The sequence below is a fragment of the Capsicum annuum genome, chromosome 11 (assembly GCF_002878395.1).
Source record: "Capsicum annuum cultivar UCD-10X-F1 chromosome 11, UCD10Xv1.1, whole genome shotgun sequence".
NCBI classification, from domain to species: Eukaryota; Viridiplantae; Streptophyta; class Magnoliopsida; order Solanales; family Solanaceae; genus Capsicum; species Capsicum annuum.
In genome coordinates this window covers 226,488,000-226,506,744 of record NC_061121.1, presented here as the reverse complement: position 1 = coordinate 226,506,744, position 18,745 = coordinate 226,488,000, and the positions used below count along the sequence as shown (strand labels likewise).

The following is an 18,745-nucleotide window of genomic DNA, read 5'->3' as shown; positions in this document are numbered from 1 at the left end:
TTGTCTACGAATTTTATTTATTCCTTAGATTTAAACTTATTAATTGAAAAGAAATACTAGATTCAAATATTGCAACAGATAATGTATCTGTTGCAATATTTGAATCTAGTATTTCTTTTCAATTAATAAGTTTAAATCTAAGGAATAAATAAAATTCGTAGACAAAATAAAACAAATCGAACCCTTCATAAATTAGCTGAAATAAGTCAATGAATAAATGAAATATAAAAAAATTGTTATGGGTATAAATCTCAACAAATACATCAACAACAATTTAAGTATACTTCCAAGGATTGCTTTGATTTGACAAGCTCAAGCTATAAAGATCTACTCAGTATGGGAAAGTTGTTCTTCATCTGATGCTATGAAATTTGGCTTTGCTCGTTGTGGATCTTTATTGTCGCTTACGTAAGGTTTTTGCGCTTTCTATTTTCCGTAGAGTAGCATATTTTCAATGCTTTTTAGCAGTAGCTTCTTCTACATCCACCTAGAAAGCCAGAATTGGTCAATGCTAATTACGGAGGTACAACAAAATGGAAAAGAATAACTCATCTCTTCTAGCAAATCAAACAGGTCTTCATCTCATTTTAAATTATCCCAAACATATTATATTTCTATTGTAATAATGAATCAACTGTTGGGATAAATTTCTACATGAGAAAGACCCTGTGTGATAATTTCCAACGGATGAACCATCCGTTGCAACATATGAATCATCTATTGCAGTATATAGGTCATCTGTTGGTACAAATAAAAGCGATACGAAGAGTTGTTTGATTTACTAAAACAGACGAGACATATGTTACACCAGATACAGGTTAGTCAACTATTACAACAGATGTATATATCTGTTTGATAATTTTCAGTAGATGTGTCATCTGTTGAAATAGATATATGTTTGTTTGTTTAATCAGTTGAAAGACATATAATATATTCACCTTCTTCATCTCGTGCTGCTCTCCTTTGGACATTGTACGTTGCTCAGTGCAACACACAGGCAGAGGAGTTGCAATTTTACTTTTTTAAATGCTTGATAATGTCCTAAAAATCACTCTCCTCCTCTTAGCCCTAATTTTTAATAGAGCAGATGAAAATAAAATCCTCTTTGATGGAATAAGACCCCCCTCAGATGTCAATTCCTTTACAGAAGCAGTTAATGCATTAATAGCATTAATCACTACATTATGTTTCGCCCTGCAGTCCTGACATTTCCATGCAGAACATTCATTGAGAGAGGCAAAATCTGTATAAACAGTATGATCATACTCATAACGGTTTGCTTTAAATACTGTAAGAGGAGCATCATTAGCACCAACAGCAGCACCACTACCACCACCAATAGCTCCATCACTACTAAGACCATCAACAGCAACAACAAGCCCACCCTCCAAAATTGTTTTTCTTGTAATGGTTGTTGCTCCAAACAATTTCATTTTTATTCTGTCGATGACCTTAGGGTCCGATAAACTTTGCACAGACCGTAAAGTAAGAAAAATGGCATCTTCAACTCTCGATTGGTCGAAACTAGCGACGGATGCATAATCTAACATAAATCATTACATATATTAGAATGATGATTAGATCATTCAAAAAAATTATTAATTAAAAGAAAAAATTAATTATAATTATACTTACTGCATCCTTCGGGGGGTTGAATCAAGAAATTTTGCACTTTTATCAGTTTTGGAAGACAACCATCTTAATATTCTTGGACAGAAAAATCCTTCCTGGTAGTTCACTTGTTGTCTCAAATAAAGAATGGCTTCAAACGTCCAAGCCTATAAAATAACGCCAATAAATCAAAATCATTATTGAGCGAAAAAAATAAATGATATCATAATAGAAGAAAGAAACATTTACCATGAAAGCCCATGGGAAACCATATAAGTTGACTGTCTTTGGCGCTAACGGAGTCAACAAATATTTGACAGTCATTTTAAAGCTTTCATACCCCAAAGGATAGCTGTTAAACGCATCAGAATCCTCGGAGAGCTTTATTAAATCGAGGTTTATGTTGTTGTTAACGTCTTTTGCCCAAAGAATATTATGTACAAATCAAACCAAGCACAATGACTGCTTGTGATTCTTTGAAAGTCCTTTACCTTTCAACGCTTCTATCAAATTTTTATTTTTGAATCTTGGACCAACAATGGACACCAGGTCATCACGATCATACAACTTGTCTTTGCCTTATTTGGGTGTGTGGGGTTATTTTTTTGTGTTAGAATAGGTATAACTTGAGAAGGAGCATAATATTTTAGTCCAGTAACTATGGCAAACTCCTTCCAACCAAAATAAACAGGTATGCCACAGTAATTTATCCATACCCCATCCATCTTATTTTTGTTTTCATATATAAACCTACGCTTGAGTAGTTCATATATCATTTTTATTTGGAAACGAGCATTGTTGTCCTCCGGCAAATCAAGATATTTCCCAAAGCAGCTGTCCCTAAAATAAGCATCCAATTTTTATTCTCGAAGTATTTTTCTGAAGGCGTCAAAAGATTTTTCTATGGCTGACTTAACCATGAAATCACCCGTTAAATCTGTGGTACCATCGCACTGCATTCTCACAGGATAACAATCAATGCTGAAGGCTTTGATCAATTCTTCAGTGGAAGGGCTATTAGCATCTGCATTATCTCTTTTGAAACATCCCTCCTCTTCGTGTTCATCATAGTCTGCTCCTAATTGAGATAACGCTTGTAAAGCAAGCTCATAGAGTGGTGGATGTAGCCTAGCTGCTTCACTTGTTCCTTTACTTGGACTTGATTTGGTTTCTGTTCTTTTGAGAACCATATTATCTAAAATTAGCAGGAACATAAAATAATATATTATTGTTAATTAATGCATCGTTAAAAAAGGTTAACTGTAAATCAAACAAGCAAAATAGTAAAATAATAGTTGCAATAGATCACCGATTTGTTGCACCAGGTAGTATATCTGTTGCAGCATATAATCAAACTATTGCAACGGATGAGTAATCTGTTGCAATAATACAAAATATATCACTCATCTTTTAAGACAGATGAATGGTCTGTTCAGCAGATCACACAATTATTGTGACATCATCTGTTGCAACATATGAGTGATCTGTTGGAACAGTTAAATAATTTGTTGCGATAATACAAACTATATCACTCATTTGTTAAGAAAAATAAATGGTTTGTGCAACAGATCACACATCTGTTGTAACATATGAGTGATCTGTCAGTGCAGTTAAATAACCTACAGCAACGGCTGAGTAATCTGTTGCGACAATACAAAATATATCACTCATCTGTTGAGAAAGATGAATGGTCTGTGCAACAGGTCACACATCTGTTGCAATACATGACTGATTTGTTGGAACAGTTATCAACGGTCAATATTGATTAGATTTCTTCCAACATAGGGTCGTCTATCGCGGCAGATGAATGATTAGTTGGAAAAAACAAGTCTTGGACATCTTCTGTAGGAAGAGTTGATGGAATTTTATCCAATAAGAGGCTCATCTATTGTATTAGATCATTAATCTGATGGTTCTTTCATTGCACCAGATGGTTAATTAGTTGTATCAGATTTTTTTATCTGATGCTTAATCTGTTGCAACACATGGTAAAGCTGTTGCATCAGATAGTTAATCTGTTGCATCAAATTATTAATTCGTTGCATCAAAATTATAATTTGATGGTTCCTCTAGTGCATTAGATGGTTGATCTGGTGCATCATATAATAAATCTGTTGTATCAGATAGTTAATATGTTGCACCAGATGGGTAATCTATTGGAGGAAACAAAAAATAGTAGCACAATTTTGTTTAACAAAAAACAGCAATTTCACCATTTTTACCAAGAACAAGAACAGAACAAATCAAACCAAATTGTCATTTTATTTTTATAAACACAAACAATAAAAAGGTCATTTTAGACCACATTTCAAATTAGTACAACAAATATTGAAATTGTTAATCAATACTATAAGAGAAGTTGGCTCAGGTTCCTCGTTTTCTTCAAAACTAAAAAGGCCATAAATTTTTACCTGTGAAAGAAGAAAAGGAACGATGAAGAATTCAAAGCAGTTGTGACCGGAGAGCAAGGTGTTCATATCGATTGAAGGTTGAAGTCGAAAAGGAACTCAAAGCCCAACTATTTATAGTCGGATGTTGAAGTCGCCAAGGATTGAAATGAGAAATTCGCAAAATAGTTGGTTGGAAGAGAGTTAAGAGAAGCTGTCAAGAGAGGAATGAGAGACAGGTTGATTGAATTGAAGAGAGGAAATCGAAGCCCAACTATTTGTCGCCGGAGGTAGAAGTCGTAGGGGGTTGAAGGGAGAAAAGAGGAGAACTCGAAGCCCAACTATTTGTAGCCGGAGGTAGAAGTCGTCGGGGGTTAAAGGGAGAAATTTTGCAGAACTGTTGGTTGGGAGAGAGTTGAGAGAAGCTGGAGAGAGAGGTGAGAGTGGTTGGTTTAGATTAAAGAGGGGTGTGGGTTGGGTTGATTTGTATTTTTTAAAAGATTAGAAAATTTTGAAAATATTAATCAAGTTCACAATTAACTTAATCAAGTTTCCTAATGATGTTTGACCCTATCTGTTGGTCAATGTCACCAATCCTTCATTTAAGACTTAAAAGACACCTTTCCTTCAATTTTCTCTAGAAACATGATGTCTTTTTCACTTATTATCTCTTTTTATAAGATTAGTTCTCTTACAATTCCGCTTTTTGGGTGGTTGTAGATTATATTACTGTGGTGTGTGAAGTATATATTGTATATTATTTAAGAAAAATAGCACATTTGTATCAGCCTCAAATTTGTGGTGTTATACTATCTGTGGACATCTTCAGAATTGAATGTAGTTTTTACTTATTAAAAAAAATAGCTTTAACATAACTATTAGTTGAAAATGACTTGGTCTAATATACTTGTAAAAGTATTCAATGAAAAGAAGTGGGATAAGTTCAACAATGAAAATGTTGCATGTTTGGCTTATGCGCATATCCAAGAAAGGTAGCTTTAGATGCGTATTTTCAAAACTCAAGATTAATGAAGAAAGACAACCGATGTCGGTTAATTCTTCTTTGGCTAGAGGACTAAGAAACAACTAGCTATTGAATCCTTAAAGAAAATGACGGCATAGTCTTGAGTTGAATCATCTTAATATAATGATTTAACCTCCGTTAAAATTATTGTCTTTTAAGTCGTGTGCTTATTCAAAATGGTGTCTTGTTCGATTTTGTCTATGAACTTATGTGATCCATCAATCTGAACATTTGTGTTCGTCTACCAAATAGGTCCTGTTCTAGAGGTTCTTTGGATAGTCCAACTAGCGATCTAGATAAGAAGCTCTGCATGCACCAAGATATCAGCTGACTCTTTGAGAGAGTGGAATACACTCACTTTGCCACATAAGTATTTAGAGAGGATAATAATTCTATTTTTAAATAGTTCGAGAGGATAATAGGACCGTGATGACGTTGGAGTGTGTAGTTGAAAATTCAAATATGGGTTGGAGGGGCCATTTCCTCGAAAGATGTTTGCTATGATTATAAAGGTGAAGACACTATCGTAAAATATTTACTACTTTTAAGTCCATGATTTGATTTATCATAAGAATTAATCTTTTGAAGATTCCTTTTTGAAAGAACACAAATCTTTAAAACTAGAAAGATGTTTCATTATGCACTAAAGTGTGTGGTTTAATTTAATGGTCTTGCATAAAGTGGATATAATTATAATTTGGAGACTAGATTTTGAATTTCAATTGAGATAATAAAATTTTTTAAGTGATTTCTTTTTATTTGTTTTACTATTGTTCTAAGTTGTTGAGGGGTTGGGGAGCAAAGGAAGTGCTCTATTTAAAAAATCAACTCCGACACGGATAAAAAAATGCATGTTACAAGTTAAATATAGTATCTACCGACATATAAATTGTCTATTCAATATCTTTATATGAATTCATAATAGGTATCACTTATTCGTATACAAGATGAACCTTGGTTTAGTAATTAAAATTGACTTTAGGTTTAACAGGATTTATAGTTACTGTGTATACTTGTTCATTGAAATTACCTTCGATTTCTTCTTCTTCTTCGATTTTTTCTAAAAATATTTTTTGATCTCGTTTGTTTGTATATTATAAATTCGTTCCATATGTCTTCACTAAAACTTCCAAAAAGAAAAGAAAATAAATATCGAAGTGACGTTGAATCTTGTGATTACAAAGTGATAGAATTACTTGATACTTGTACTAACAAAAAAGAATGAATTTCACTCAAAATTACATTTCAAACACTACATGTTTTTTGTGTGTCCATATTATAGATATAAAATAATTCAAGGAGCTTTACTAATGGAATACATTGTCCTAAAATTTGAATTTCGGAAAGTGGATTTTAAAACAGTCTCCGTATCTCCATAAGAAAGAAGTAAAATCTGTGTAAGCTATGACTATGTTTATATACATTGCAAATGGCTAAAATCTGGTTATAATTTAAATAACAACCTTAAAATTACGCTCAATGACTTTGAAAATGCGTTATCTTAAACTTTTGATCCCCATTTTTTCTACAGATAAAATTTTAATGTCAAAAGTTAAAAGTATTACTTAGAGGATAAAGCTCGTTAAACTTGAAATTTTTTGGGCAAGGAGCAATCGCGAGCCCAAAAGTTCAAGGGAGAAATTACATAATACCACACCTTAACTTACCATTATTACCTAAAATCCCAACTCCTTAAAATAACTACAAAAATCTCGAATTTTAATTTATATCGTGATACATTACTTAGGATCGCGATACATCATGAAACCAACTAAGTAATGTATAGAGATATTAATTAGTGTATCATGACCTTAAGTAATATACCCGACCAATTTAAAATTAGAAATTTTATGTATTTTGAAAAAGCTTTGAGATAAGGTGTAATTAGGTACTAAACAATTGGAATATATGATAAGAAAAATAACATAAATGTACACCTTAAATTATCATATTTACACAAATCTCCACTCTTACAAATTAATTACAAAAATCTCAACTAATTATATTGTATCTTCGTTGGATGTATCAGGGAGCTAATTATGTATCTTGATAGACTCAAAATCAGAATTTTTAGTTATTATGTAAAATATCAAAAATTTCAATAATTAAGCTCCAAACTATTGGGATTTAAGTTATTTTTACTTATGAAAATTGCTCATATATTAAAGGACAAAATTCAGAAATAGCATACTTATCCCCTTAATTATGAGTTTCATAGCAATAGTTTCATAATTACATAATATAACAAGTTATATTTTGTATTTTTGCAAACTGTTGCTACAAAAATACAAATACATATGATTTTTACTGCCCTTATGATCGATATGTATTTTGTATTTTTGTAAACTGTTGTTACAAAAATACAAATACAAATACATATGCTACAAAATATAATTTGATAAAAGTGTAGCTATTTTTTGTAATTTAATACTTAATTATGCTACTTTATGTATTTTTTTTTCTATACTTAATCACAAATGGGAAAATTTCAGAAATAGCAACTCTGTTGCCTTAATTATAACTTTTATAGCAACAGTTTCATATTTATGAAAAATAGCAAATTGCATTTTGTATTTAAGTAAAATGTTGTTATATAAATACATATACAAATATATATGTATTACTCATAAATACATGTGCACAACTGAAAAATACGCATTCTTCTATTACTATGAAGTGGGTAAAATATTGTTACTTTTGCTATAAGTTGCAATTTTGAAGAAGTGTTGCTATTTATTATAATTATATTCTTAAGGATGGTAGTTTCTGTAATTTTTCCATCACAAATCCACCCCCTTTAAAAGTGGAAAAATTTCAGAAATAGCAACTCTGTAGCCTTAATTATAACTTTTATAGCAACAGTTTCATAATTACGAAACATAGCAAATTGTATTTTGTATTTAAGTAAAATGTTGCTATATAAATACATATGCAAATATATATGTATTAGTCATAAATACATATGCACAACTGAAAAATACATATTCTTCTATTACTATGAAGTGGGTAAAATATTGTTACTTTTGCTATAAGTTGCAATTTTGAAGAAAGGTTGCTATTTATTATAATTATAGTCTTAAGAATGCTAGTTTTTGTAATTTTTCCTTAAATGTGGCTATTGGTGCATTTTAGGAAAAATTTCAGAAATAGCAACTCTGTAGCCTTACTTATAAATTTTATAGCAACAGTTTCATAATTACGAAAAATAGCAAATTGTATTTTGTATTTAAGTAAAATGTTGCTATATAAATACATATACAAATATATATGTATTACTCATAAATACATATGCACAACTGAAAAATACATATTCTTCTATTTGTAGACACCTAATTTCGTCCCTCCCCGATATTGTTTTTATCTATTTTTACTTTATCCTACCGTGTACCCTCACTCATCTAATTATTTCCCACAAAAATACAAAAATAACAAACTTCTAACAACTTTTGACACATCACCTTGACACATCACCACCCCACCCCATACCCTACCTACCTTACCCCACATCACCTTTTATTTTATTTTTAACCAACTCACAAAACAACAAAAATATAAAAGGGATCACACTCACATTTCACGGGGACTACATCAGAAAAGGGGGGTTCATCTTCTCCACTAGAATTCTCATAACACACACACGGGCAATCCTCTCCCTTCACAGCTCACTCAAAATCGCACACTAATCGGCACATACCAAAAAAGGAAAGCCGATTGAGAGAGAGAGAGACGAATAGAGAGAGATATAGTTATTTTGATTTCGGGTTACTGTTCCGGCAACACAATCGCCGAATTTCGACATTTTCTGTTAGCTTACTCCCTTCACAGCTCACCGGAAAACAGATACCATTTTTTTCATCTCTCTTAGATACATTCTCAACAACAAAGGGGACACAATTCACACCTCACGGAGGAGGACCATTCTTTTTTTTCTTCTCTGCTCCACAGCCAACATACAGATCCGATCAAAAAAGGGAAACAAAGACTCCATTTTTTCTCTTTCTTCATCATAAACACATACGCATAGTGAGAGGGAGAGATCGAGAGAGCTTCCAGAGAAGAGAGGAGAGCGAGAGAAGAAAGAAAAACGATGGATTGACTGTTCCGGCGAGTCTTTGCCGGAAAAACGCCGCCATCATCCCGTCGCGCCGTCTTTCTCTGGTTTGCATCGTCATCATATTGTCTGAGCTCACTGAAGCTCAAAATTGTACTGGTTTTCAGTTTCTGTTGGATTTTGGGAGCTTTGATTTTAATTTTTATTTTCATTTGTTCTTCGTGGAGCTTTGTTCGAATTGGATTTCAAGGGTTGGAGACCGATATTTGAGGTCGAGTTGCTGAGGCTGATTCGGGGTTCCTTGGCATGCTGAATCGTATTTTCGATTGACTGATATTTGGAATAAAATCATCACTGAGGTCCATTTCTACTTTTTTCTCTTTTCTTTCATTGTTGATGGAATATGATGCATTGAATGGAATCTCGCATGTTGCTTGATCTTGATTACTGATAAATTGTTACTTTGATAATGACTTGTTGCTTAATTTCATTGAAAAGTGATTGTGGGTTGTTGAAGATGGCGATTTGTGAATTGTGGGAAATTTGGTGTTAAAGGGGAATTTGGGGAGGGAATTAAAAATCGGTTAAAAGTGAATATTGATTTATGTTGGTTTAGCGAAGATTGCTTGTCTCCGAATAAAAATCGACTTTGTTAAGATCGATAGTATCATGTTTTAAGCCGTGGTTCGTTAGGCGAGAAATAGAGGTAGGCAAATTTAAGAATGTTGGATTGGTGAATGCTTGAAATGTGTGTTGAATGGTTTTGTTTTATCACTTTAGGTCTTATGTACTTATTTACCGGGGAATGCCCCGAAGTATCTGTATATATTTACTCACCGGGAAATGCCCCGAAGAATTTTGTACGCGAAGGATGTTCGTGATCAAGGCCCGAGGCATCGGGTAAAGCATAGTTTAGGACTAGTGTAGGTCATTTCAGTATTTTTATTTCGGTTTGTAATAAATTGGACTGGACGCTAAATTTTTGATTGTTTTATTTTGTTTGCTTGCTTGATTGTTTTGCGTGTTTTATGTGATTTATACATTCGCAGTGTCAAATTAGCCGATGTGCTCCACCGAACAACCGTGGTCAAACCACGGGATCGAGGGGTGCCTAACACCTTCCCCTCGGTCAACAGAATTCCTTAGCCGGAATCTCTGTTCGCAAACCATTTTTAAGAGTCAAAATATTTTGAAAAGGGATTTCCAAAGGTGACTTGGCACACCCGATCTATGCCAAGTGAAGACTCTGAGTTTAAATGTAAATAATTCTTTTTCGAAATAAATTTTCAATCTTTTGTCACTTTAATAATAAAACCCTTTCGAACCATGAAATTAATCTTTGGATGTTTAAAAAAGGGGTGTGACACTATTACTATGAAGTGGGTAAAATATTACTACTTTTGCTATAAGTTGCAATTTTGAAGAAGTGTTGCTATTTATTGTAATTATAGTCTTAAGGATGCTAATTTGTGTAATTTTTGCTGCATTTTAACCCGTTAAGCTTCATACATTAGACCAGCCCATACTGGGCCCAAAGCTCAAAGCCCAATTTCTGAACCGTAAAACGGGATCTTCTTCAATCGGAACTCCCCCTCCCCAAAAAAAAACTCCGTTTACAATGGGAGACAACAGCAGCGATACGATGCCGTCGCCGGCGAAAATCGCGGCACAGGAAGATGCACTTCTTAAACAATTCTTCGCTGAGGTCAGTGAAGTTGAACGCGATAACGAAGTTAATAGGTAAATTTCTACTTCTTCATCGTACCGAAATCGTTTTCGCATTTACTCCCTTTTTTTTGTTAGCGTTTCTATATTTCTGTGTGTAAATTATGATAACCTTAGGTGTAGTTTTATGCTTCTTTTTTTCTTTTTGATAACCGTGGTTTCCGGGCCAGCTTACGCGCACCTCGACTAATTCATTCCACGGGATACCTGCCATCTGGCATCGGCAACTGGTGAGATAACTCTGTCTACCAAGGGTAGAACATATGGAAGAAATGTGTTTGTTTCTGCTGTATGCTAATTTTTTTTTTGAAACTGGTAATCTGTTGTGTGCTAATTATTACTATGAGTTTAGGGAAAAAGGTAACTTAAGGATGGTAGGACACTTTACCTTTGTGAGTCTAGTAATTCCACGGGATAGCTGTCACCTGACATCGGCAACAGGTCAGAAAGCTCCGTCTACCAAGGCTAGAACATATGGAAGAAATCACTTGGTGTTTTTGTTTCTGTTGTATGCTAATTACTATGAGTTTTGGAGAAAGTAGATTTAAGGATGGTAGGATATTATCTTTTTGAGTCTAGTAATTCCACAGGATACCTGTCACTTGGCATTGACAACAGGTCAGAAAGCTCTGTCTACCAAGGCTAAGGCTAACATATGGGAGAAATCACTTGGTGTTTTTGTTTCTGTTGTATGCTAATTACTATGAGTTTTGGGAAAAAGTAGATTTAAGGATGGTAGGATACTGCCTTTGTGAGTCTAGTAATTTTATTTAAGGATGGTAGGATACTGCCTTTGTGAGTCTAGTAATTTTATGGGATACCTGTCACCTGGCATCGGCAACAGGTGAGATAACCCTGTCTAGCAAGGCTAGAACATATGGAAGAAATCACCTGGTGTGTTTGTGTTTGTCTCTGTTGTATGCTAATTATTACTATGAGTTTTGGAAAAAAAGGAAACTGAAGGATGGTAGGATACTTTACCATTGTGAGTCTAGTAAGTTAGAGCTTTGTGAGTCTAGTAATTCCACAGGATATCTGTCACTTGGCATTGGCAACAGGTGAGATAACTCTGTCTCCCAAGGCTAGAACATATGGAAGTCTCCGTTGTATGCTAACTATCATGATCATGTGACAATTAATTTGGTGTGATCGCGTTGTTATCTTTTTTCTTTCTCATTTTGTCTTTACTTACTATTTAATAATCCGCATGATCGCGTTGTGATCGCGTTGTTCTACATTCATGTGTAAAATTGCAATTAGCGAGGAGTAGTTTTAGCATGAGTTTTGGAGAAAAGGAAGCTCAAGGATGGTAGGATACTTTGCTTTATGGAAAGTTTAGTAAATTAGACCATGTTTGGATGGTTGTTACCTATTGTATTGTTTTGTGTTTTTAGTCAGATACAATGTATGTTTTGATTGTCACTTAACTTTTGTTATATCGTATCATTAAATTCATTGTTTAGTAAAGAGGAAAAAAGTCCTATTTTAGGTAGTGACCTTTTTGGTGTGATCATGTCGTTACCTTTTTTTGTTCCTTTTTTCTCATTTTGTCTTATTGTTTAATAGTCCTATTCAGAGGAGAATCCAAGATTTGGAAGCTTTGGGTGACATGCTGCATTGAACAATAACGTATACAGCATTTTAGGAAAGTGGAGTCTATATTTACGGAGGAAAACTATAATTAATATTGATCAACAATTTTAACACAGTATAAAGCGTTGCCTACTTGGTGTAGCCACAACTTTTTTTAACAATGAAAGTAGAAAGTGTTAAAATCTTTCTAAAAACTGTAAGCAGTAGGAATCGAACTTGCGCTGCTGCTGTAAAATCTGAGCTTTAACCACTGGCATCATTAGCTCCTTTTTAGTACGGTGGCGGGGCTTAACATTTATACATTTACTTGTACATATATATACAAATTTTCAATCGATGAGTCCGTGTGCAATGGCACCCTGGTACATCCATAAAAAATAATGGGGATCAGTTATTATATTTCTGCCGGTGGTTGTTAACACCCTCGTTCCTACTTATTTGGTTCTCTCTATTGTGATCGATGTTAAAGCTACTCTTTTTCTTTATAATATTGTATTTGAGTGTGTTATGTATGTTGGGGTTAGGGGCGGAGCTACTGTATATTACGGGGATTTGGACAAACCCAATAGCTTTTGCATAGACCCTATATTTGTATTAGAAACTTTGGTAAATATATATAATTCTAAGCATGTGAACCCACGTAATAGCAAATGTAGATGGCTCAGTGGTGCATAATTGGTATGCAAACCCCCCTCCCCCAGAGTTCTGGGTTCAAAATTATGTAGCAGACACGGTTTTTTTCCCTTTTTCTGTTTTCTGCTATCTGGAAAATGTTCTCCTTTTTAAAGAAAATATGAAATACATCACATCAGTGAGAAGAATTTACACACGATTTACCCTAAAAAAAAGTTTCAAGCTTTAAAGACAACAATTATTTAGAAAATAAAATATAAATTAATATATAAGTTAAAAAAAAAAAAAGCAGATCTACTATTCTAAAATATTTAAAAAAATTTGAACCCTCAAAGCCTCAAAATTAAATCAAATTTTCGAAGAAGTTAGGGTTCTAATCACCGTGGCAATTGCCTGCCACCCAACGAACGACTGTTGTAATCTAGACGTCCGCCTGTTAACTAATATATAAACATTATACTTTTTTAGTCTTTCTCTTGTCTAGTTTTTCCCTATTTGCTTACTTATTATAATGTCAATGTGTAATAATTTATTAAAAATTATTTTTAATATTTAAATTTATGACAGATCCATATTTTGACCGTTTATATTCATATAATGTTTAAGTGATATGTTTCTCTTAAACATACATTGAATATTGATACTTGTTTGTTAGTTTGACGGTTATTATATATTAGTTTGAGGTCTTTGTCTTGTCTTAATATTCAGAACTCCCAAACCTCAAATCCTGGCTCCGCCTCTGCTTGGGGTTTTTGCTTTTTGATATGGGTTGTTCGTTTGGTCAGAACTTAGAATTCTATATCTATTTCTTATTTCTATCATTCTAAATTGTCGTAATTTGGTTTCAAATTTAAAAACCATGCAGGATCCTTTCATGCTTCAAGTTGAATCCGTTTGACTATCTTAACCTGTCGTTTGATTCATCCATTGATGAAGTCAAGAGGCAATATCGTAAGGTGTAAATTTGTCAATACATTTTCCATTTGACTCAAACCATTCCCTTAATTCTGTCAAATTATCTAATATGTTCACTTGAATTACCTGCAGTTATCTTTGCTAGTTCACCCTGACAAGTGCAAGCATCCACAAGCAAAGGAGGCATTTGGCGGTGAGGAAGATGCTCTTTCTGTGTGCCACTTTTTATAGTTCCATTTATTTTAGGTAGTTTCTGAAGTGAAGAATTATTCTATTTGTCCAAACTCTTTTGGTTAGGATAAATCTGGTAAAGTAACGGGGATTTTGCACTTCCTATAGCATTTTAACTGCAAGATATACAACTATGCATTATGAATTCTGAGTGTAGTTGTACTGAATTTGTTGCAACTATCTTGAAGAAACTCCTTTGTCACATTGAATTGCCTATTTCAGATGAAGAATGCTAATTATAGTGGGTGCTTCATCTTTTTGAACTAATCCAAGAAATGTGGCTCTAGGAAAATCTGCATTCGGTTCAATGAATGTGTAGTTCATTTGTTTCAATATTTTATGACTCATTTATGCTGATGAAATGCAACATGAGTAACATTTGACGGTTTTTATCACTTGAGATCATGCGAAGCAGTTTTTTTGGAGCACTGTGACTGCTTAGTCTACCATAAAATATCCTGAGATCGTCTTGATTCTTGATACTTTCTTTCACGGGTTGAGTTCAGTCAGAAAGCCTCCTTGTTTAACTTCTTCCCAATTTGTGTGTACAACCATAAACTAGTGTGTCTTTGTATGTACTCGTTGTTTTAACTTGCATTGACCCAGATGTTCTTGTAAAGGCAGAGTAGATGCCACATGAGTTTGTTGTTTTTATTTGAATTACTTTTAAGGTGACATCATTCTTCATATCAGAGGATTTTTTTGGCCAGCAAACATTGTTATCACTTCAAATAGCAACTTAGGAAATTCGTAAAAGACACCTAATGTTGTAATGGGTTTTTCTTTTCAAGAGACTTTCAAGTACTATCAAAAGAATCCACTTTCTAAGACATTGCAATACCCCACAGTTATATGTACATTCTTTGTCCTGTTGGTGTTTCTTGTTGCACTGAGTATTATCCTCATTTGTTGGGAGAAACATCGTGTTAGACATGTTGAGTGCAGAATTAGAAGCAGTAATGGAGTGTTTCATAAAGGAGTTAAACCCTTTCCTGGTTTTCAAAATTAATGTTTTAGAGCTTAATTGTAGTTTTGCAGAGTGAAATTTTGATAAATTTTCTGTTTTACTGCTTTAGTAGGTTAACAACAACATATATTTGCCAAAGTGCTTTAGTAGGTTAACACCATTCTAGTTTTTTTTGCTTCCTACCTGTGGCAAACTTTGACCAAATTGTTCTCATTTTATATGCAGCTTTAGCAAAAGCTCAGCAGTTATTGCTTGATCCACAGGAGAGGGATTATATTCTGAACCAGGTCAATGCAGCGAAAGGTCGGCTTCCTTTTTCTGTATTTTTTTCTCTTGTTTTCCTTTTTTCCTGATTGTGACATTGTCACTGCATCAATAAAGGAGGTTGAAACTGTTTCTGTTATTATTTGGTTGTGGACGTTGTCAAAACTTTTATTTTATATTGGCCGTACTTGAGCTGAGGGTCTATCGGAAACAGTCTCTCTACCTCCCAAGGTAGGGGTAAGGTCTGCGTACACTCTACCCTCCCCAAACCCACTTGTGAGATTACACTGGGTATGTTGTTGTATATTTAGCCATTCTTATGTGGGCTGAGTAATATTCTTTTGCTTGGTATTGCAAGTCTTGTTTGGTCACTTAATTAGTGGAAACCATACTGTTATTCATGGTGCTGTGTCTTTTTGTGTGGCTTGCGTCTGATACCTTTTTTTCCTCTCCTTGGGTATGAGCACAGAAGAGCTGAGAGCAAAGTGGAAGAAGCAGCTTAAGAAAGATACGGCTAGTAAATTGAAATCATTAGTTACTGAGGTAATTATCTTTGATAGGCTCTTCTGCGATGTCTCCTGATTATATTTACCCAACTTGAATGTCTATGATTAGCTGGAATTGTTGTCCCTGGATTTGAAATGGGGAATTTTCTTCCTGATGTTATCTGTAGCTTTGGGTGGCCTCTTTATTTCTTACATTGAGAATCATGTTAATCACTGCCCAAGCCACAGCCACCTTAAACTGTGCTTGTTTGGCACCTTGATTTATTCTAAGCAACTAGGCGAGTTCTGAACTTTCTCTCGCCTATCTGCTAGAGCATCTTTGTTGAATTCCTCATGTTTTCTACCCCGAAGGTTTGAGATCAGGGAATGTTTGTTAGCAGTTAATTGAGCATTTAGTAAAATATGTATAACCATGAAAACTATTTTCTTGATTTGAGATGGTTGATTTCTTGACTAAAAGGGAAAATTCGACCAAGAGCATGAGCAATCAGAAGAATTCCAGCATCAGCTGAAGTTGAAGGTTAAAGAAATATTGACGGACCAAGAATGGAGGAGGAGAAAAATGGCAATGAGGGTACTTATACCAGTTGCTTCTCTTGTCTGTCATGTTTTTAGATTTTTGCTGATGCTTTATATCTTGAATGTTGTGTAGATATCAGAAGAGGAAGGTCGTTTGAAGAAAGATGAGGAAGAAACAAAAGAGATGTGGAAAAGGAAGCGTGAGCATGAGGAGCAGTGGGAAGGAACTAGAGAAAAGAGGGTTAGTTTTCAATGCATTATGTACCTTTCTTTTCCTGATATACGAAAATTGCAGATTCCGACTTATATTACGATCTTATATATTTATCTAGTCAGTTGTCTAGTGTTGGTTCACAGCTCATCTTGTTTGAGAAAAAGGTTCCAATGCTAATTTTTGGAATGTTTGTTTTATGTTTGGATGTATTTTTTTCAGAGGGCGATGATTCTGCCCATACTCATGTGATGCCTGGTTTTCCATTTCAACCTGCTAACTTGAATGCTATTGTTTGTTCGTTTGAAGTGTGGCTTCTCCTTAAAATAATTCTACATGACAAGCTAAAACTAACTACTTAATGGTCTTACTTCGTGATTGTCATTAGGATTATAGTACATTTTCTGGATGCAGTATAACCTATTGTGTGTCCTCAGGTTTTATTTGACATGGTTATAGTCACAGATATAAAATTCCTGAAGTAACTGCTACAAGAAAGTTGCATCTCGGTGTATGCTTGTAATAGTGTAAAATTCTAAGATAAAAAGTATTTATTGGACGACTTCTTTTGTTGTAAAATGAGCATAAAAAGATAAAACATGATTCCGTCATTTTTTTAAGGGGTAGGGGGTTGTGTGCTAAATCATAGGGTATCTTAGCTCTTAGCTAAGACAGAGCAAATATCACTTTTGCTCCCGTGAGCATGAGAAAATTGTTGACGATTGCCTACAAACTTAATAATAGCATGTTCGGCCAAGCTTCTAAAATTTGCTTAGCTTAAATTTTAAAAATAATTGTGACAAGTGCTTTTTGATAAAAATACTTTTGAAGAATAGAACTTTGCCAAAAACCTTTTGAACTTTCTAAAATAAGCAGTTTTGGCATCTTATCACTGAGGTTTTTCTATAAATTGGACTGTACTTTGAACCATTTCAGATCTTGTAATAGTTCTTTGCTGAAGTGAGTTTATTTTTATGATAATTAAACTTTTCTTGTACTTGTTATCAGGTGTCCAGTTGGAGAGATTTCATGAAAGGAGGAAAGAAGGTAAGACTAATTAATGCTTATATTGCAATCACTTTTATCTTTTTTCCCAAGTGAAAGGTTATGAGGAGAATGTTTATACATTGAAGAAATCGCAAATGAACACGATTGTATGTGCTTCTGCAGGTTAAGAAGGGAGAAATTCGGCCTCCGAAGTTGAAAACAGAAGATCCCAATAAATCTTACGTTCAAAGACCTGTGAAACGAGGTTAAACACATGTACTCAAATTAGTTTTGTTTCAGTGAGTTTAAAGCTTTAATTGGCTGTGAAGTGCAAGCTTCAAACCTGTATCAATTTGCATCTGTAGCACACTTAAATTATTCTGCAGCAAAGTATATCTAGATGTATATTGAGTCTAACTAGCACATATAGAAGGAGCCCTTGGTATTCTTTTCTGCTCTTTAGTTATTGCATTTGACTTAAATTTCTGTCTGTGGACTTGATCCTAGGAATTCTTTTAAGGCCTAATTAGAGAAAATCTCAATATTTTGCATGATTACTGAAAATTTTGATTTTAAGTCTATTGAGATACATAATTAGTTCCTGATACACCCAACGAACATATATAATTAGCTCCTAATGCATTTTTTTCGATTTTGATTCTATCGAAATACATATCGCTCTGGAGAGCATCTTTTTTTGTAGTGTAGATGTTGGAGCAGCTCCTCTATGCTGTGGGTGTGGGTGGGTGTGGGGGGCTGTCACCGCCAGCTTTCGATTCATTTAATGAAGATACATAATTAGTTGAAATATTTATAATTACTTTATAAGGATGAAAATTTATGTAAATATGATAGATTAAGGTGTATGTTTATGTTATTTTTCCTTCTTTTAATGCCATTTTGACATATACAGGTAGAATATGAGTCTCTTGTGAAGTTTCACCATGAAAATCATTCAAAGTAAATCAATCATTTGTCATAGGCAAATCCAACATTAATCCTGTCGAGTCCTACTAAAAAGAACGAACAAGAAATAAAGATACAAAAAGTAATTCGAACAATTGCCTGGGTAGAGAATTAAATCAAGCAAGAGATACCACATCAAGTAACAAAAAGCAATT

General features: G+C 34.0%; 1 protein-coding gene across 1 annotated transcript; it reads left to right on the top strand.

Moving 5' to 3' along the window:
* The first annotated feature begins 10,580 nt into the window (after nucleotides 1–10,580).
* LOC107848367 (J domain-containing protein spf31) lies at nucleotides 10,581–18,101 on the top strand. Its single transcript, XM_016693129.2, has 9 exons — nucleotides 10,581–10,813; nucleotides 13,890–13,980; nucleotides 14,072–14,132; nucleotides 15,363–15,440; nucleotides 15,871–15,944; nucleotides 16,368–16,481; nucleotides 16,560–16,667; nucleotides 17,646–17,684; nucleotides 17,808–18,101. The coding sequence occupies exons 1-9, from the start codon at nucleotides 10,692–10,694 to the stop codon at nucleotides 17,892–17,894; spliced, it is 774 nt and encodes a 257-aa protein (XP_016548615.1). The 5' UTR covers nucleotides 10,581–10,691; the 3' UTR covers nucleotides 17,895–18,101.
* The last annotated feature ends 644 nt before the right edge of the window (nucleotides 18,102–18,745 follow it).

Excerpts from the sequence above, each read along its gene's own strand:
- LOC107848367 (XM_016693129.2), top strand. The coding sequence starts at position 10,692 with ATGGGAGACAACAGCAGCGATACGATGCCGTCGCCGGCGAAAATCGCG. Across the intron at positions 15,441-15,870 it reads CCAGGTCAATGCAGCGAAAG|AAGAGCTGAGAGCAAAGTGG; the intron begins GTCGGCTTCCTT and ends GTATGAGCACAG. Across the intron at positions 17,685-17,807 it reads TCATGAAAGGAGGAAAGAAG|GTTAAGAAGGGAGAAATTCG; the intron begins GTAAGACTAATT and ends GTGCTTCTGCAG.